We start from the raw sequence: 20,155 nt of genomic DNA on the forward strand, positions 1-20,155 counted from the left end.
ACGCGCGCTCTCCTGCCCTTCCAGTCGATGCTGCTTTTCCCGGCGACGTCGCTGGCAGATCCCTGCGAACGCAGCATTGCAATGTACAAAGGGTGCTCGCAGCGACATCGCGAATGGGGCTGGCGTTGAGGCCACAAATAGCGCTGCAGCTGTATACTGCCGCGTCACCTTGGTAGCCGGTGCCGCATCTCAATTTTCAGAACCCATCGTCAGCTTCGCGATCGGCACGTAGTACGGTAGACCCATCAGGCGCGAGTCGCGACCCGTAAATGGTCGTACCCTATAGGCACCCTTTTTACCCACAAAGAAGCTCAGAAGCTGCCAGCGAAGCTATGCCATCATTCTTCCGGCCTGCCCGCAGCCACCCGTATGCCACACCTCAGTCGCTGCCGACGTGACCCAGTAAGCACCAGGCCATTGTACCATAACATATCCATTAAGCCAGAATTGCATTGTAAATGAGGATTGACTGTTAGATGCGATGCAGAAATACATAGAGCGACGGGTATTGTGGGACGTGATAAATCAGGACAGCACAGCAGCGAAGAGGCGAACACACGAAGTCTAACTTCACCGAGAGTTGAAGAACCAGGACGCTCGCTTGGCTGCATACCCATGTCATCAGTGACAAGCCGAGGAAAATCATGCATAATTAACGTACCTCCGGACCTGAATGCAGGGCATGTAATTTAGCATCGCCTACTCTGGCAAGATCGTGAAGATTTACTCACCCTTCCTCATTCTGCAGTCGGGCCAAAGGATTAGCGGACGAAACTCCGGTCGGAAGACCGCTTCCAGCTCCGCCTGAGCTGGCGCCCGCCGATCCTCCCCCGCCTCTCAGCGGCTTCGCGATGCGGCCGAAGCTCAACGGAGAAGATGCAGCGACCTTGGTGGCTATCATCGGGTGTTAAAGCGATCTCAATGACACGTCAACGACGAGACAGAACGCACCTCGGGCTTGCTCCAGGCGTTCTTTGACGGCATTTAATTGCGCCTCGAACTTCTGGTTCTGAGCGGTGAGCCGCCTGTCTGCATCTTGAAGTAATGCCTCGAGGTTCTGTATACGCTCGTTCCGCGCCAAGAGCTTGCGTTCGGCGATACCAGCCTCCTTTTTGAGAGCTGAGTTCTGGTCCACGAGCTATTAGCAGCATAAGCATCAGTATGTAATCCGGTCGTGGGGCAGAGGTAGTTAGTGACCTGTTTCTGTACAACAGTAAGTTGCTCCAGGTTACGCTCCAGGAAGGCCATCTTCTTCTGTTGAGCCTTGCTGTTGCTATTCCGGATTACGTTATTGTACTGCTCTCTCATTTCGTCCAGTTGAATTTCGAGTTCCACGACCTACGCCGCTTGAGATTACAATACTAGAAAGATTGGTTTACAACACACCTTCTCACAACGGTTCTGCAAGTCACGCATAAGGGACTTCTTGACACCGTCAAATTCAGCCAGCTGAACATTGATTGCCTTGCGGGCACGTTCAAGGTCTTGTGCGCTCTCAGCAAGGTTCTTGCCCCCCTCGATACCAGCGGACGTGACGGCGAATGCGCGCTGAGGGAGTATCATGAGCGACAGATTGCAGATAAGACGATACCACAAACCTTGAGCTCCTCGTTGACGCTCTTGAGGCTCTCGATCGAAGCATTCAGGCTTCGTATCTCGTTGGACTTCATCTCCAACTGTTGCTTCAGATCGGCGACCTCACTAATGTGAGCCTCCCGCTTCGCAGCGTATTGGGCTTCGAGCTTATTCTGCGAAATATTCAGAATCAATATGTACTACACATATCCGTAATACCGGGAACGAACCTTCAGCTCGGCCATCGACTCAGCGATGTCGACATTACTAGTTTCCTCGTCATTGATCGTCTTCTCTATTGGCAAAGCGTGAGCAGTATAGCACAGGAAACATGACGGGCAACGAACCGAGGAGCTCCTCGTACTCTGTCTCGAGAGCGGCTACACGAGCCTCCAGCTCGTCCCGTCTCCTGGTGACTAGCTCATTCTCCTCCTGACTCTGCCGTAAGCGGTCGACAGTGTCCCGGATGAGAGCCTGTCCTTCCGCAAGCTGCCTCCTGACGGCAGTCAAGTCGTCCAACGACAGATTAGAGATACTGTCTTCGGAGTCGATCGCCTCCAATTTGGCCAGGAGCTGACGGAGCTGCTCGTCTTTCTCCGAAAATGCACCTTGCTGTAAAGGTCCTAGTGAGTATACGGGGCACCGAGATTCCGAAAGGACCCACACTATCAAATTGAGCCATCATCAAGGCCATCTTCTCCTGTTTCCGCTTCTCCTTGTCCTCAGCAGATGCATCCTTCTGCGTGGTCTTGAGCTCAGCGATACTTCTCCTCAGCTCCTCAAGCTCATTCTTGGCGTCCTGGTTCTGCTCCTTCAGGATGTCAATCGTAATGGCACCCTCCTTGTTGTCATACGTGAGCCGCTCGACCTGGAGACGAAGCTCATTGAGCTGCCCAGACATCGACTTGTTCTCCTGTTTAGTTGGTCAGAGTTAGTACGCGTATGCTATAACGTCTGCCTAAGAAACACTCGCCTGCGAGAGAGAAGCCTCCTGCTCCTTCAAGAACGTGAGCTCCTCGCGAAGCTCGTTCGCGAGTTTCTGCGCGGCAGCCAAAGCGGCCTCGCGCTCGGCCAGCTGGTCGCTCAGCTCATTCTCTCTCTTCAAGAACTCCTCCCTCTCGTCCTTGTCAAGGCCAACGACTGTCGGCGTCTGCGGTCGGCTATCCAGATCTCCCCGTAGACCTTCGATCGCAGGATTGACGGGCGTCATGCTTCGCGCTGGTGTGGAAGGCGTTGGTGAGGCAGGAGCCTTCTTGGCCGCGACTCCAGCCGCCACCTTCTCCGACGTAGCCCAATCAGCCTGGTCTACCGTCCCGCCAGATCGCCAGATCGCCAACTCGGCCTCTAGAGCCGCAATGTACTTCTGGTACGAAGTGTTAGCGGCTTGTGCTTTATGGAGCAGCCCCTTCAGCTCCATGGGTGAGAGCTCAGCGTTGACACGAGCATTATTCTTGATGCTCTTGGCGCGGATACCAAACCGCAAGGTCGATAACGTCTCGGCTTCGTTGTAGGACGAGGGAGAACAGTTGATGATGAGCGTCGTACGTGAGTTACCACCGAGGGACTCTTGCAGGATTCGGGTTAACTTGGAGTCTCGATAAGGGATGTGTTTGGCCTAGACCAAAAATCAGAAATCCATGAGACTGTTCGTAATGCATGAAGCGCACCTTTTCTGTCAGAGCATTAATAACCATTCCCAGGGCGGAGAGAGACTTGTTGATCTTCTTGGCCTCCTCGAGCGTCTGCCCGGAGGCGCCAGTCTTACCAACCTTCTCGGATCCAGCCAAATCGACCAAGTAAAGATTACCAGTCTTCTGAGCACCAGTCTCGATGTTTCTCTGCTGGATCGTGATGAGGAAAATAGAATGCGACCGGGAACTTTCGGCGTTCATGTCTGTGGGGCAGCATAGGTCAGATATTCCTCACCATTCGTTCGCAGAAGGGTACACCCACTTGTCGACGAAACAATACGCGCCTGACCACCCTGCCGCATGATTTCATACACTTCTCGTGTATTGCTGACATAGTAGTCTGATAGTCCCTTCACGTAGACACCTTTCGACTTCTCCTCGTGCACCTGCAGATTGTCGTTTTGAGCTGCAGCAACATGTCTTTAAATATGCGCATCTGACGACTACAAGGCTACGGTGACCACTTACGAGCTAGCAGATCGCGTACCCGTTCCAAGTAAATCTCCATGTATGATACCTTCACCATGTATTCTAGATGAGAATCGGAATCCATAATAGATTGAAAGATCTGCTCCGTGATACGAGGAATGATGCCCTTGAGCTCCTCCGAATCGATGTCAGCCCCCTTTCAAAGGTGGGCACCGGGTTAGCGCAAGGAAACAAAGGACCGCCAAGCATATTCCGCACCATCATCGTAAACGTCTTTCCACTACCCGTTTGGCCATACGCAAAGACAGTCCCGTTGTAACCATCGAGGACATCTGCAACGGAGGATCAGCACCCGCTCGATACCAGAACACCCGGAAGTCATGAGCCCAGTCCGCAAGGCATCGGATAAATAGTCTGGAGGCATCCTCGCAGGCGAGCAGGATGCTCTCAAGGGGTTCACAGCAGCTCACCTTTCACAATGCTACCAGGGTTCCGGACGAGTCAGTCTTGCATAGTGACGGATATCAAGTCATTACGCACTCCTTGACACCATAGTCAAACACCTCGTGCTGCTTAGTGCCCATAGGAAAGACCCTATCAAACGTGAATCCATCCTTCTCCGGGCCCGACAGGGACGTAGCGGAGCGCATCCGAACTGTCTGGAGGTTCTCATCGAAGGCCACGACAATCTCGCTGTTCTCGCGAACTTCCAATGAATTTGGAGGCCGGAACCTATCGTTCCGTTAGATGAAGCACTGAGTGATCATGCGCGTCCGGTCATACCGACAAACGACCTTGATGTTGCCACCCGAAGAAGCCATAGTGATAGTGCCCAGGGAACTCTATCCAGAAACTAAAGAAAAGCGGACGTTATAAAGGAATGCACGTAGACTCGGACGCGCTCTAGGCGATGCGCGTCCGCTGAGGAAGGAATGGAAAGGAAGTGTAGCTCAAGGGAGCTACCAATTGAAGATTCAGCGTCGTGCCCGCGTATTTACGTCTGTTGTCTGATCGGTGGCACAAGCCGCGGCGGAAGTGTCAAGTCCGCCATTAAAGTCAGCCTCGATCTCAAGTTCAGTGAACTCGTCTGCTTCAGTCGCGTACAAGCTCGTACAATGCACCAAGTTGCTGAGTTGCGCATCGAAACGATGAGCAATTTCATCAACAGTTGTGATGTATTCACAATGTACAGTAGCTACGAAGGATTTAGCACGGAGTGGCGCGGAGCTTGACATACCTTAGCACTAACACAAGAGGAGGAGAGGGGAGCGACACCTTTGGTTGTTGATTGCGATAGAAATGGCAAGGAAACAGTATCGATACACATTGTGAGAGACGAAATCACACACGCCCGATTAACACGACATTCAATCGTCGTCACTGCCGACTGGCATACGAGGGGCAGGTCTACTTGATGAAGCAGCGGGTCTTCTTACGGGTGGTTCGTCCCGCTGTGCAGCGTCCGCCGCGTCTATCCATTCCGAATAAATGTCGATTGGCTCGGTCAGATCTGGAAGAGCAGTGAGACACTCATGGCACCACCAAATAGACCAAGCAACGTACGGTTGACCTTACTCTGGTACCGCTGGTCGCAAACGCGGCATACGAGCTGAGCAACACCCTCCTTGCGGTCCATCCTCACGGTAACCGACTTGTCATGGTGGCAGAACAAGCAGGTGAATGTGCTCTCTGGAAAACCAAATGAGTCTGGCTTAGGCTGTACTGCCGGACAAAACATACCGAGTGGTTCTCGCTTGCGAGGTCCCGTCGGTTTGCGAGACGACTTTTTCCGTTTACCCATCTTCAAGCCAGGATGCTGGCTCGGTGCGAGTGACCATAGCCAGGACAAGCCGCTGCACCGTGCAATAGGCAGCGCCACAGCACCTGTTCCCACACGTCCACGTGACTGACGCGTCCTTGTTGATCGTTCTTTGCCCTGCGCTCCAGCTGTCGCGCCCGCCACTACCGTCCCCTTTCCCGCCCTCGCAAGGCGGCTCTCCCGCCAAATCCGTTGTCTTGCTCGTCGATATCCGCGATGGCTACTCGTCGTCCGACCACCCGGACGCGCAATGCCATGCCACCCCCGACAACCACGAACCGCCCCCGATCCGCGCTGGCGAAATCTGGTTCTTCCCAGCGCTCGAACCTTACAACTCCGGTCGATGAGCTCGAACGCAGTACTCCTGCGCCCCCGTCGCGCCCCCCTTCTCCGAGGCGAAAACCAACCAAACCCACGCAAGCCCTACCGCCCTCCCAACATGGTCAAGATGAATCAGAGTCCCATATACAAGTCGTGATCCGATGCCGACGACGCTCTGAACGAGAGATACAAGACAATTCTCCCATTATTGCTAGTTGTAACGGCCCTCGCAGTACCGAAGTGACGATCGAGACTGCTGCACCGGTTTCTAGTCTAGGTCTCGTTACATTACCTCCAACTCGCACCTACCCCTTCGATCTCGTCTTTGGCCCAGAAGCTGACCAGGCGATGATATACAATGATGTCGTTCACCCTCTACTCGATGAAGTGCTGCAGGGATATAATTGTACGCTATTTGCATATGGGCAGACAGGTACCGGAAAGACGTAAGTAACGAGTGCTTTGACTAACTCCTATACTGAACGCATACAAAGGTACACGATGCAGGGAGATCTAAACCCGACTCCAATGGGCAATCCCTCTGCGAATGCGGGAATGATCCCCCGTGTACTGTTCCGCCTTTTTCACCAGCTCGAGTCGTCTGTGGCCGACTATAGCGTGAAGATATCGTACGTGGAACTCTACAACGAGGAGCTCCGGGACCTGCTGGCACCCGAGCTTGCAGCTCCTTCGGGGACTGTCCAGCCTATGGGACTAGGCGGTCCGAAGGACAACAACCAAGCAGGTCTCAAGATATTTGAAGAGTCTAACAAGAAAGGCGTCTTCATTCAGGGATTGGAGGAGCCGTCCGTCAAGGATGCTGCTGACGCGTTGTCGTTACTCGCAAAGGGCAGCCATCGCAGACAAGTAGCCGCTACCAAGTTCAACGACCACTCCAGTCGTTCGCATTCCGTATTTTCCATCACCATCCATACAAAGGAGACGTCCTCGATGGGTGACGATCTGCTCAAAGTCGGGAAACTGAACTTGGTTGATCTGGCTGGCTCTGAAAATATCGGACGCTCGGGCGCTGAGAACAAGAGAGCGAGGGAAGCCGGAATGATAAACCAAAGTCTCCTCACCCTTGGACGAGTGATCAATGCGCTCGTCGATAAGTCATCGCACATTCCTTACAGGTACGTTGCATTTCCCGCCATCCCTCAGAATACTCACCCTTGCGACGCATAGGGAATCTAAACTTACGCGGCTTCTGCAAGACTCCCTTGGTGGGCGAACTAAAACTTGTATTATCGCCACGATCTCCCCTGCGCGGTCGAACATGGAGGAGACGCTCTCCACCCTCGACTACGCTATGCGAGCCAAATCTATCCGCAATCGGCCCGAGGTCAACCAGCGTATGACTCGCAATTCGCTGCTAAAAGAATACGTCGCGGAGATCGAGCGGCTCAAGTCCGACTTGCTAGCAGCCAGGGAAAAGAACGGTATCTTCTTCTCCGAGGAGACGTGGAACCAGATGACGGCCGAAAATGAATTACGACAGACAGAAATCGAAGAAGCGAAGAAGCAGGTGGAGATTGTCGAGGGACAGATGAAGGCAGTGCGCGAAGAGTTCGAGCAGAGTATTGCTCTTCTGATGAGGAAGGAGGGCGAATTGAAGGAAACGAGGGAGAAACTTAGGGGTACGGAGGAGGAGCTGCAAACGACGACCGGGCAGTTGAGAGCAGCTAAAGGAGCCCTCGAGGAGGAAGTCGTGGTTCGGCAGGCGTACCAGAGCAGCGAGGCTGCGCTTGACGAAGTCGCCCGTGGACTCAAAGGTGTTGCATCCGACTCCATCAAGGATTTGGGACGCCTGTTTGAGAAGCTCGGTAAGAATCCCGTACAGGCACAGATTCCTTCGTATACTTACATCTAACCCCTTCCAAGAACGTAAATCAGAGGTTCTTGGGTCCAACTCTCAGGCGGTTCAGACTCACACAAAAGCCATTTCGGGAGACTTGCAGGGCTTGGAGTCCAGTCTCGCGGACCTGCTAAAGACTTCTGGCGAGCGGACGTCACGCCTGAAGACCCTGATCGACCAGTATCGCTCGAAGGAGCTGCAGTCACTTTCTAGTCAGTCCAAAGCAATTGAGGAACAAGTCAAGCGATTCCAGAGTTCAGTGCAAATACTGGAGGCTAAAGAGGAAGTATCCTCGGAAGCCGTGAAAGCGCTGGAGGCTGGAATTGCATCGTTATTGGGCAACCTTAAGACCTCATGGCAGACTTGGACTCAGGAAGTGCACAGTAGCCACGAAGAATTGTCCAAGGGATTGAGCGCGAGCACTTTGCATACCACGAAATCTGTGAGTCTTGCTTCATTCGAGCTTTTGTGCGTGTTCTGACTAATTTTCTTCCAGGTCGAGAATGTTATGTTATCGTTGCATACGCTCCTCGAGAGGACCATCTCGGAGGCGCATGCATTCATCGAGTCGGAGCGGACGACCCTGACCGAGGTCAAAACGATGACAGACGCCACTTCCACAAGAGAGATCGCGCGGCTACGGGAACAGAACAAGTTGTTCGCGAAGTTACTTGAGTCGGAGAAGGCGAAATCTCAGCGTGCTCAAGACGAACTGTTGGAACGCGTCTCCGGACTTATCACGTCCTTCGCGGCGGAGCGAGACCGCAGTCTCAGGGCTTCCTTCTCCCAACTACAGACGGAGAATGCTGCCGCTGAAGCTGGCGTGACGCAATTCAATGATGAGGTCGGCCGGAAGGCGGAAGAGCGTGTCATTGCCGGTAAAGAGTGGCGCGTCGGTCTAGAGAGAAGAGAGTCGGAGGGCAAGCGTGCTAGAGACGGCACGTTGAAGGTAAGAGTCGTTTCCACCGTTGGCCTGTCTTGACGCTTATACTTCCCTCCTAGACATTGAGCTCAGTCAATGCATCGATTACGAATGGTCTGTCAGAAATGCAGAGTTCCATGTCGACCAGCTTCGCATCGTACTCGAGTAATTTGCAACGTGAAACACAGTCCGTGCAAGCGAGTTCGAATACAGGTGAGTTTCATCTCCGATCAAGAAGCCCCTCAGATGACCGAAATGTGTTTCAAGCATTGGATCGGATACACAGAGCGAAGCGTGCCCGGCTGGAGACCACAAACTCTATGGGTACCGACATTCAATCCAGTTTCCGGTCCTTGCAGCGCGGAGTGGCTGGTACTTCAAGAAATATCGAGACAATGTCAGACCAGGTTTCGTCTGAGGTGAGGATATGTCAGTTCCAAGACAATGTACGCACGGTCTTACGCGTGCGGCAGACAACGTCTATCAGAGATACAACCGCTGCGTACCATGCGGCAGCCACGGAGCGATTGGCTTCTGCTCGTCAGTCGGCTTCAGTGCTGTTGGACAAAGGTACGAGAAGGGATACGCCTACCGGCACTACCCCGCGGAAGCGGAGTTGGTCATATAAGGACCAGTGGGAGACGACGAAGGACAGAGAAGCGGTTCTCAAGTCGTGGCGTCAGCGTAATATTTCAGAGGCTGGCAACGAGACCTTCTTAGCGGAACATCTCCCCCTGCCATCGGAAAGTGGAGAGTCGGATGGAGCGGTATCGGAGAATGATTGTGATACCCAAGCAGAGGATCAAACTACCATCAAGCTACCCGACGTCCATTCAATGTCAACCTCCTCGACGTCGTCGGCATCTACATCGTCACCTCCTCCTGATCTTCCTCCTCCGCCAGCCTTGAAGACGAGAGCCGCACCTGACATCAAACTAGCTCCTTCAGTAGCGCTTACCGAGAGACCTTCCAATTTACCTACAGGTCGTCGTATTGGCAGGAGGCGGATACCCTAGAGCTGCAGCACCTTTTGCCGGGACTTGCATAACTTATTCTTTAGTGTATTCATAGTCGGATTGGATCTTGTATTCAGATGGAATGAGGCTTACGTAATATTCATCACCTTGCCTTGAACCTCATACTTGTAAGATGGCTGCCGGTCTCAAGAGTGAGTGCATTTGCCCTCGAGCACAAGAACCATGTTCTCAAGCAGAACCCTAGCCGTTATACTTCTGTCCTTTGTATTGGCTGTAGGATTTCTGTTGATTATACTCTCTTGTGCGTTGTGGGCGAACTGGTTACCTCTACTCGTCGGTGCGTACGGTCTGGCGTGTCACTGCGCAGTCGGATGCTGACCTCGATCCAGCTCTTACCTTCGTCCTCGCTCCTCTACCTAATGCGCTCTTTGGACGTTGCAGTGCAGACGACTTCTCCGCAGAATATGAAAGCTCGGGACCGGCAGACGTGGGGCGCTTCCTTACATCCGTTATAGTGGTTACTGGTTTCGCACTACCCATCGTTCTTGCACACTCGGAAGTGATTCGCCCAGCGGCATGCGTCATGTCGATTATCGGGGGAGGGTATGTTGCTCTACCACCCATGTATACTGTAACGGGACCTGACAGAGTGACTAGGTTGGTATACGGTACGATACTGGCATACTCCGCAGCATTCAGGCAGGAAGAGTCTGAGTTCGATTAGCCTGGTGTCCTGTAATGCTACTCCTTGCAAGCCTGAGTGACGCCAGCCCACCCCGCGCGCACACATGAGACCGCGTAAGCCATTTTCGGACAACGGCGGCGATTGTCGTCCAAACCCGCGCACCTGCCATCCCTCGGATACCGGCGCAGGTAATCTGCGGATTGCTGGCTTCGTGAGATCGGCGTTCCGCGCGTCTCGTCGACAAAGGGTGAATCCAATCAACCGATGATTCAGGTCTCGCACTTGACGATTGCGGTCAGATCCGCGAATCCCACTTTCCCAGAGTCTCCCAATGCTCCCAGTGTGCGCACTGTGGATGTTATGTTGAAGGATCCTCCACACACAAAGCAGACGGCCAAATCGACCTCTCGCGCTTCCTCAGGCTCGAGATGACCCACCGGTATAGCGGTCAATATGCCCTCGTAAATGATATGCTCAGCCGGGTCGGAAGCGAGATCGAGAGTCAATGTTAAGGGGGTGTCTGTTCTGGATTCAGCGGTTATCGCAAGAGACCTATATCTTTCAGGCTTACTGGAAAGGTTTGTGATTCGGGTTCGAAGATAAAGGAACTCATTAGCTTCAGCGAGGTACGTCCTACCTCTGCGACTGAGGATGCCGCTATCGGTGTCGAGTGCTCCACTGCTCCGCATGAGAGACATTTGTACTCTCGCTGTTTCGATGCGTACGGCCTGTAGCATAGGTAGAGTCATTCTCTGCTTCCGAAGAGAGAGTTCCCCAGATCGCGTGCCTCCGGCCTACAGTTATATCCAGTCAGACGATACTACATCGACTATGACAGTCGAAACATACCTCTCGCCAGCGACCTCGAACGCACTTAAAGACCTCTTCACGGTACCAGAATAGCTCTCGTTGAATGCGTTGTTCTTCGTCGCTGAGTTTAGCTTTGTCAATCACGAATTGCCTGTCAGACAGGGTGGGGATGGGTTGCGATGTTTGTTCTGCGGTTAACAAGAACTTCTTCAGGGGGATGATCACACTGTTGGCAGGGTCAGCATTGCATTGAGAGAGGCAAGTGGCTACCGACCGAGTAGTGGAACCAGGAGGGACCAGCGTCGTGACAGACTCTGGTGGGGCTCCTATAGCACGGACTTCGGTCAGAGACTCAGATTGAAATAGAAAGAAGGGTGCTGACCTTCTTGTTCACGATCGAATGTCACCTCGAAAGGCAAGCCGTATGTATTACGGACATCGACGGAGAATAAGCACCAGCCTACTTCGTCTTCGATACTCAGGAGAGGTTGGATCTTCCTAGCATCACCTGAAGCGTGAACAGCCTCACGCCCAGATAATTCCTCGCCCAAATAATGGGAGATATCCATGGCATGGCATTCAAGCATGTGATAGACCGTAACAAGGAGAGGGTATGACAATTGTCGAGTATAAAACACTTGCTGGGGAGTGGCGAGGGAATCTCGAGGCTTGTTTAGACTCGCATAAGCAACATGGATCATCCCGCTGGAACTAGACGACAGATGTTAAGTCAAGTTGGATGGTCCATAGCACTTACTTACCACCCGACTTTGCCAAAGCAAGTTATTGTGAAGACGCTCTTCATGCCAGGGGTGATCGCTTGCTCTTGCTTCTGGTTGGACCACGAGAAAACAGGCCTGTGTAGTAAATCATATTCTGTCTCATACGTGTCAAACACCGAGAGTTCTCCATCAGCTAGAGCTTGCTGCGCGGGAGCCATTGTAGAATCTTCGAACGTCAGCCTGACGAAGTCTACGGAGATCGGAGAAACGTTTTCGAGCGTAAGACGGATAGTAGATCTATATCAAAGCTCCAGCAAGGAAGATGTCACGATGCCTGGTAGAACTTACGTTTCGCCGTTGTACAACATGACAGCTCCATGCGTGACAGATATTCGTCGGATGCGAAGCAGCGGCTGTTCAGGAATGACTCGGCATTCCAGAAAACGCGGGATGGAACGCTTGGCCGCAGTTGCGCCTGAAGCAGACCCGCTGGCGCGTGTGGAGGGTCTCACCCATGGAAAGGACATGAGGCCACTGTATTTGGTTCGCCCGACTTCACACTCGATGGCACTACGTCGGCGAGACTGCCTTTCCTCCTCTTCGTCAGTAGAGAGCGGTAGCACGAACTCTCGAGGTGCACCGCCAGGGGCTTGCACAACGCAGCCTCTGATAATCAAAGTTCCCGCTTCCAGAGGTTTACCTGACAACGTCACTGGATGGAACGAGTTCGCGGGTACCGTGACAGGTATAGCTTTCCCTTGAAAAGGTACGCCTGAAGTGCTTCGACAGTTTAAGGAGAGGCATACGTAAAGCAAGGTCAGTGAGCTCACCTCAGTTCCAGCTTCTGTAATTCAAGATCAAATACAAAAGGGTTTCGTATTGTCACTGCAACCTCAACAGCCTCATTGCTGGCTACAGTGAAGAGCGTCTGGAGAGAATAGTCAGTCAGGGACCAGTCTGTCATAAGCATGAGATATGTACTTTGCCGGTCAGAGATTTGCGTGGGTTATAGAGGAAGGGGTCCGTGACACCGGGCAATATCGCGGCGGACTCGGATAAACGTTTGTCAAGTACCGACAAAGGCTTCTCCAGAGGTAGTCGGGCCAAGGGTGGCCTGAAGACTCCGATTATTAAACAAGATAGCAACGTTCGCCAATGCAAGATACTTACGGAACCAGTTCGATACTGAGTATCGGTTGTCCGGACCAGTATTCCACCCGTCGTCTATCGCCACGTCGCCTCGCTGTTGCCAACGCTTGAGTGCCGGTCATGTAGAGATGATGTTGATCGCTAGCGGCCAATACAGGGTACAACGTCTTCAGAGCCGACAGTGCGAATTGTGCAACAGCGGGATAGTCTTGACTTACAAATGAATACGTCCGTTATAACCCCTAAAACGAACGCACTAACCTGGCAAAGCTTCGGCGACAGCTATAGCCTCACGAACGATCCCTATCTGGAGCTCCGGCCAACCGTGCGCTTCAGGCTCGACTTCCAAGGTTTCCTCCTGCGATGTAGAGCTATGTATGCTGTCTCGTACATTACCCTCCGCATCAGTGTGGATGTTGACAAGTTTCACCGCGTCCAGGTTGATCCCATGCACTTTGCAAACGTGCTTGACCACACGCAGTACGCTCTCGTTCCCTTCTTTACTCTCGTTCGCCCGTACGGCGACTGTCCCCTGGTCTGGCGCCTGCATTGCATTGCCAAGGTTTAGAGTCTTGAACCCAAGACCGGACGGACCGGACATCGGGCGGGACGATCTCGATTCATGAGTCTCCTCGCGCGCGCATACAATGAGGTCCATGACACAGCCGAGGACTTCCCGTAGGACGTAGGCTTCTTTCCGCTTGTACCCAATGCATGCGTACATACCAGCTACGACTTCCAATGCAGCGAGCCTTTCGCGGGCACCCAGATGCAAGAGCAATGGCCCATGGGCCTGAGAGAGTACAGCAGAGATCTGATGCCGGGAAATGTTCGTAATGGAGGTGAGGCGCTCCAGGTTGACTTCGGACGTGCTATCTGGGTGCGATAGGGTAGGCGGGAGGTAGTAGGTCGAGCCCGGCTGCAGCATGGTAGTGAAGGCTAGAGGACCCCAGCCCTTTGCCGACCATACGGCAAACAAGAGATTGGTGTGGCGAAGCACTGCACAGACATACAGATAAGCTACCAGAGGAGCGTTGGATTCGATCTCGGAAATAGATGGCTTTGAATACAGGCTGACAGCTTGTGCCAACTTCTCTGAGATATCCGTCCAAGGTTCTTTGCCGTTACTGAAGGATGTATGCTACATTCACCGTTAATCAACACGGGTGCGGATAATGATCTTTACTCGAAGCAGCACTTACCAATCCGTGTCCAGCGGACCACGCTTCCAATACAGTGATAGTCGCAAGGCCCTCCAATGCTGATGCATACCATATGGGGTCTGAAGATGCCTTGAAGAGAACGATTGCTTCATTGTACCTGAATACGGGCGAAATCGGCTCGGAGAGTTTGTAGGACGAGAAATACATGAATCTCACCATACAGACGCATCTTCGATTCTGCCTGCAAGCAAGAAGAAGTCACCCAAGGTCTTGAATAATCGCCCATGGGAAGATGCAGCGCCTATGCCGCTATGTCTCTTCTTGGCAGGCTGCTGCACGCCTAAGGAAGCGCTGCGAAAACCAGGTGTAGCAGGGGTAGACCCGGGACCCATAGTTGAGTTACGTTTCAGCGTCAATCCACCTGGACGCTTGAGCGGTCCGTTCGCCGCACTAAGCTCTGGATTACTATTGTAGGAGGGCAAAGATGCGCGCTTTGAATCGTCAATGTTGTCCAGTGCCTCCGGAAGGTCGGACATTGGAGGCAAAAGGGGGAATAGCGAGGAATTTAGGTATTCGTTGCCTAAAGGGCTTTCGAGCCTATTCACCTTAGCAGGGCGTCAAACCCGAATTCGGAGTGAAAGAGCAGGGCTAACCAACCACAGTAGCAAACTCGCCCAATATTTGAGAGCAAAGGTCAGCAAGAAGCGTGCCGATGTATATCTTCTTGTTACCCATCATACTCGGAATCACTACCAAGCCCGGTAAGCTGTCGCCTAGGTTCAAGTTCGTATTACCATCGTCGCTTTCAAAGACAAAGCAATTTCTAGCGAGTGGATATAAAGACTCCTTGGGGAACAAGCTGCCAAGCAGTCCATTGAATTCGGCAAGGATTCCAGAGAGAGAATCGGTTTCCGAGCAGGAAGCAATCCCGATGACTCCAAGCGGAAAACTGGACGGTCGGAAAAGAGCTAATGACCCATGAGTAGACGGTGGGGGGTGGGAGGGAAAATTTAGATGCAAATGACCAGTTGCGAGTGGGTTGGGCATGAAACGGGCTGCGAAGCTGCGTTCTGGACGTGCCGCTCTCTAGAGCAGATTGCACGTACCTCGATCATCTCTATTGTCCGCTGGTATGTCCCCCAATCTAATATCGTCGAAGTTTCGTATTTCAGCGGTCCATTTCTCGAATATTGTTCTTCGGATTGACCCCACGGGCACGAGCAAGATCCTGACATGCGCTAGGGACGCGAAAGCATGGTAGTCCATAGTGAAGGGCTACTGCTAGACAACAATCACGACCTTGAGCACAGGCCGATGTTATGAGGAATGCAACAAATCCCTTGGGGTAAGCAGTAAGTCCATAAGGCCTGGATAGTTGAACGAATGTACGGTCGACGGGGAGTGTACCGAGGTCTATACTTAGACTCGTCCATCACATGACTGCATTCCCTTCGACACGTCGCAGCCATGACCGCGCCGCACTCATTACGCTCTCGTCTAGACGATGTTACTACCGTGGGTGGCCCTCTTATGGCTTCCTCTTGCCGTGCTTGCGGCAAAGGACTCAGTTCGTGAGCAACTCGTCCAGCTGGCAGCCAGAAACAACGGAGTCATCAAGCTGAATGAGAAGACCTTCGACTTGCTCACCAGCCCGGACAGAGACTGGTCCGCAGCAGTACACTTCACGGCGTTGGATAAGAGGCGAAGGTGTAACCCATGCAGGTTCGTCGCGCAGATGCTTCAAAAGGGACGAGACGGCGAATCTCAGTAATGCAGGGAGTTTGACCCTTCTTGGAATGCCGTAGCCAAAGCTTGGTCCACTGTACCGGCCTCTGAGAGGAACCACCATTTCTTCGCGACTCTTGACTTTGACGACGGCCACAATGTCTTCCAAAAGGTCTGATTAATACTCACGCTGCTACTTGTGCTGTTCCAACCTCGTTATCGAGCAGCTAGGCCTGGCTTCTGCACCTGTGGTGCATGTCTACCCCGCCACCGAGGGTCCCCGCAGACCCGCCAGCGGCAAACTCACTCCTTATAAATATGACTTCACCTAGTAGGCATTCCGATTATTATCTATACAGCTTAGGCTTAATCGTCGAGCAGTGGCTTCGAGGCCGAACCCTTGGCTCTCGAGCTATCGAAACACACCCCAATCGCCATCCCATACAAGGCCCCTATAGACTGGGCCAAGTGGGGTACTGCCGCCGCACTCCTCCTGTCCGGGGTTATTACTCTCCGATTTATCTCGCCTATCCTGCAAAACCGCTGGGTATGGGCACTCGGCACTATCATAACTTCATTGATCATGCAGTCCGGGTACATGTTCACTCGCATCAGAGGCACCCCCTACACTGCTGCCAACGGACAATGGATCGCCCCTGGGTTCCAAAATCAATATGGACAGGAAACTCAAGTTGTTGCGTTGATCTGTGAGTATTCGCCTGGCTGTCGCACACTTGCGCGGGTATCTGACAGAACGGTTCGAAGATGGACTCCTGGCTGTCTCTTTCTTGATGCTAACTGTCATTGCGCCCTTGCAAAAGTCGCCGCAACGACAAAGGGCACAAGTCTACCTCTGGACTGCTGTGAATCTCATCATATTCTCTGTACTAGTCTCATTATTCAGAACGAAGAACAGAGGTACGGTCTTTCACAATGATGAATACACCAAGCTGAGAAGTCGCTTTAGGTTATCCATTCAAGCTGTTCTTGTAGTTCGATACAGTGGGACGAGTATCAGTTACCGTAGCATTGTCAAAGCCCTTAGGTATTCAAATACCCCCAGGTTGAATATAAGCCACGGTCCATTAGAGCCTTGCGCTCTATTACGTCTTATTCTACCTGGACATACACGAGAGGTAACAAGCCTGACGGATTGGATTACTATTGTTTCGATTCGATAAATAGTATGCTCTCATGCTAAGTAGGTATCTGATGGCTGACTGCAGTTCTCGGTGGCGGCATGAGTCCGTTGCAGTCACTCAAGGACATATAGTACATGGAAAGCTATCTGGAGATACAACCGTCAAGCCCTATTCGATCACAGCGGCACAATAGGCATACCTCAGAATTCATGCGTGAATAGTTCTTCATCCGTGTTAGTGCGACCATTGGGTGGCGCCTCCTCCCGAGGGCGGGATGGACGATCCCCGTAGAGACCTCCTTCGGCATCTTCAGGGAAATCGGAAGTCGACTCTGTCCTCCTAGAATATGTAGAGTCGGTCTCGCCGACAGTGGAACGTCTCTTCTTCTTCCTCTTCTTCCGCCCCTCCTCAGGCATGTTATACGCATCCTCTGTCCTCGCGAACCTGTCCTTCTTGACCTTCTTCTTCTTGACAGGAGCAACCGGGATAGTATCCTCGAAGTTGGCGGGGTAATGCCATCGGCTGCTGCCCGCTGTCTGGACACTAGCCCGATCGCCGTTTCGTTGACCGTAGTACTGCTCGTCCTCCGGTCGCCAGAATTCGCCGCGGTTGTTGGCCCTGTCTGCGCCCTCCCCCTCGAGACTCACGTCGATGCTCGATGAGCCCCGCTCGCCCTCCTCGTAGGGCTGCCCTTGCAGCGCCGAGTGCGGTAAACGCTCGTTGTACCGCTGCGCCCATTCTGAGCGCTTCTGGTGCCGCTGGATCGTAGAGGTATCGATGAGGCCATATCTTTGGGCCCACTTGGGGGTTCGTCTGTGGTTTTTGTTGTTTCGGATGTTCTGAGTTCGCACGTCAGTAGCAAGTAGCGCAGCCAGAGTCAAGGTTCTCACCTGGATGTAGAAGTTGTGGGCATGACCTGGATAAGACTGTCAGAACCTCGTCAGCCGCATCCATGCAGCAGCACTCACCGGGAATGTAGCCGCAGATAGTGAGGATAAGATTGAGGAAGAAGTCTCCTCCAATGCCAAATCTCGCAGCGACAGCTAGAGGCCGGGTTTAACGGTCCCCGACATCATCAGCAGTGAACTGTGACATACCTAGCGGAGGAAAGAGCGTCCCCAGAATAAATAGGAAGACCTGGTAGAAATGGTGCCGCTTGGGCTTGAGGCTAGGTTTGGAGACTGGCGGCGGCATCGAATATCATGGATAGAATTGAACAGATGGGTATTGTTGGGGCAACCACGTCAAGGCCTACGGGCTCACTGCGGCCTTGGGCAGCCTCAGGAACTGGACTATCGGCTGGCAGCCCGACGAGCGGCGCACGTGGACGCCATGCATGCATTTACGCCGTAATTGGCAGCCTCGATCTCAAGCCACTTGCACTTGAACGCGCCCGAAACGCGGGGGGCGTTTTCCAGTTCCTCCTTTCAAAGCTATCTGCCGTCTGTCGAGCAGCATCCTTTCTGTTCGGCGACCGTTACAGCTCAAAGACTTCCCATCCAAGCGGGCGCGTTTCCTGACTCGGGCGGCAGACCACCCCAAGCACCACTGCCATGGATCCGGACGAGGCCGTTCTCAAGCTATCTGACGTCTTACGGGACGAGACGCCCTCGGACGACGAAGATGTCCAGGGGGCCGTGAAAGGTTTATCCTTGTCTTTGGACTCCACCATGTCCCCGTCCCCTCATCACTATCCCATCCATCTGCCGGAGGACCCCCATGAGGCCTTCACGGTCGAAATGCTCGAACACGAGATTGCTACACTTTTGACTCAGAACGCGTCCGCTGCTTCCGCCGCCTTGCTCAGTGCCGCAGCACAGCAAAGACAGGCGACCCTCCAGCACAATCCTAGGGAGCCTAATGACCACTTTGAAGGGGATGACGACATGCTACATGGATTCGGCGCCAATCTGAGCGGGCTAGTTGCGGTTCTACAGGCTGCTCATGCTCAAGCCATCGCAGATGAGCACCAGGAGCCTGGCAGCGCTGAACCTCACCATGCCACCTTTTCTACCGGTCCCATGGACGGACCTAGTAACTTGCCTAGCTCCTCCGAGTCTTTCACCGCCCAAGCCGAAGCAATACAGGCAAGTGACCGAGGCTCACACGGTGCTTTTAGCAGCCCCAATGAGCGTGGTGACGAAACGACTGCTACTTCTATGACCGTTAATGGTCATACTACTCTCGAATCCGACCTTCGTCATTCATCAGACCCGCTATCCCAGGTTCATTCCCATTTCAACGACATAAGTGACATCTTCAACAATCTGCCTACTGGGCTGGAGCAACAAGAGGATCCGGTAGAGCCAGCTGCCCGCGGGACTCCTCCGTCCTCCCCTGTCCAACACCAGCGGCGAGAAGGCTCGTCAAGCTCCATGGAATCCTTCGAAATTCCTCCTGAGCCAGTCGCTTCAACATCTACTGGCCCCGGGACGACCGCGGGTGAGAGTGCCAAGGCGACTGGTAGCGGCAAAGGCAAACGCAGAGAAAAATCGAATCCTACTTGCGAAGAGTGTGGCAAGTCTTTCTCTCGCAAGAGCGATTTGGCTCGGCACATGCGCATACACACTGGCGAACGACCCTTCATATGCTCGCATCCGGGTTGCGGCAAGACATTCATTCAGGTGACTGGCAGTTGTTTTCCCCATATATTCGGTATATCCTCAGCATTATCAATGCAGCGCTCAGCTTTACATGTTCACGAACGTGTTCATACCGGAGAGAAGCCGCACCAATGCGAGTATCCGGGGTGCGGTAGAACATTCGGGGACTCTAGTAGTCTGGCTCGACATCGCCGAACGCACGCCAATATCCGTCCTTATAAGTGCGAGGACCCGGGATGCGAGAAGACCTTCACCCGGAGAACGACGCTGACCCAGCACATGCGGACTCATGATCCCACATGGGAACCTAACCCTGACATGTCAGTAACGCCCGGCCTGCACGTCCCGCTTACTACTGTATTGACAGATTCTTGCAGCAAATTCAGCTTCAAGGCGAAACGGCCGCGCCTCGAGGATGACGGAGAAGACGACAGCTTGGTCGAGTCTGTACGTGCAATTTCAGCTTTATTCGGCCAACGCATTGGGGAAGAAGGTGCCCAGGATAGTGAATCGGAGGACGAAGGGCTGGAGGCGCGGGTAGCGAACGTAAGTGCTGAGATCGCA

The 20,155-nt window shown here is 53.1% G+C and overlaps 6 protein-coding genes across 6 annotated transcripts; 4 read left to right on the forward strand and 2 right to left on the reverse strand.

Moving 5' to 3' along the window:
- Nucleotides 1-5,183: 5,183 nt before the first annotated feature.
- GLOTRDRAFT_114613 (kinesin-domain-containing protein) lies at nt 5,184-9,686 on the forward strand (the record flags this gene model as incomplete). Its single annotated transcript, XM_007865187.1, has 10 exons — nt 5,184-5,213; nt 6,022-6,281; nt 6,330-6,971; nt 7,024-7,661; nt 7,720-8,135; nt 8,190-8,642; nt 8,696-8,828; nt 8,883-9,034; nt 9,089-9,382; nt 9,600-9,686. 10 exons carry the CDS (start codon nt 5,184-5,186, stop codon nt 9,684-9,686), a joined length of 3,105 nt encoding a protein of 1,034 aa, XP_007863378.1.
- A 78-nt stretch (nt 9,687-9,764) lies between these two features.
- Nucleotides 9,765-10,316, forward strand: GLOTRDRAFT_104048 (vacuolar protein sorting 55; the record flags this gene model as incomplete). The annotated part of the gene is made up of 4 exons (XM_007865188.1): nt 9,765-9,783; nt 9,837-9,929; nt 9,982-10,195; nt 10,250-10,316. 4 exons carry the CDS (start codon nt 9,765-9,767, stop codon nt 10,314-10,316), a joined length of 393 nt encoding a protein of 130 aa, XP_007863379.1.
- Nucleotides 10,317-10,546: 230 nt separating this feature from the next.
- GLOTRDRAFT_35850 (uncharacterized protein) lies at nt 10,547-15,168 on the reverse strand (the record flags this gene model as incomplete). Its single annotated transcript, XM_007864672.1, has 13 exons — nt 10,547-11,071; nt 11,127-11,313; nt 11,362-11,413; nt 11,470-11,798; nt 11,849-12,106; nt 12,158-12,589; nt 12,640-12,737; nt 12,791-12,923; nt 12,980-13,171; nt 13,216-14,099; nt 14,161-14,278; nt 14,338-14,726; nt 14,779-15,168. The coding sequence occupies 13 exons, from the start codon at nt 15,166-15,168 to the stop codon at nt 10,547-10,549; spliced, it is 3,987 nt and encodes a 1,328-aa protein (XP_007862863.1).
- Nucleotides 15,169-15,625: 457 nt separating this feature from the next.
- GLOTRDRAFT_126598 (uncharacterized protein) lies at nt 15,626-16,839 on the forward strand (the record flags this gene model as incomplete). Its single annotated transcript, XM_007865633.1, has 6 exons — nt 15,626-15,843; nt 15,898-16,018; nt 16,074-16,177; nt 16,228-16,553; nt 16,612-16,764; nt 16,814-16,839. The coding sequence occupies 6 exons, from the start codon at nt 15,626-15,628 to the stop codon at nt 16,837-16,839; spliced, it is 948 nt and encodes a 315-aa protein (XP_007863824.1).
- Nucleotides 16,840-17,188: 349 nt separating this feature from the next.
- Nucleotides 17,189-18,182, reverse strand: GLOTRDRAFT_126599 (uncharacterized protein; the record flags this gene model as incomplete). The annotated part of the gene is made up of 4 exons (XM_007865634.1): nt 17,189-17,827; nt 17,879-17,904; nt 17,957-18,031; nt 18,086-18,182. 4 exons carry the CDS (start codon nt 18,180-18,182, stop codon nt 17,189-17,191), a joined length of 837 nt encoding a protein of 278 aa, XP_007863825.1.
- A 1,176-nt stretch (nt 18,183-19,358) lies between these two features.
- On the forward strand, nt 19,359-19,843 carry GLOTRDRAFT_72171 (uncharacterized protein; the record flags this gene model as incomplete). The annotated part of the gene is made up of 2 exons (XM_007865189.1): nt 19,359-19,612; nt 19,670-19,843. Coding segments are annotated over exons 1-2 (423 nt in total), but the record flags the coding sequence as incomplete, so codon positions are not given.
- Nucleotides 19,844-20,155: the final 312 nt, after the last annotated feature.

Source organism: Gloeophyllum trabeum (genome assembly GCF_000344685.1).
Source record: "Gloeophyllum trabeum ATCC 11539 unplaced genomic scaffold GLOTRscaffold_00003, whole genome shotgun sequence".
Taxonomy (NCBI): Eukaryota; Fungi; Basidiomycota; class Agaricomycetes; order Gloeophyllales; family Gloeophyllaceae; genus Gloeophyllum; species Gloeophyllum trabeum.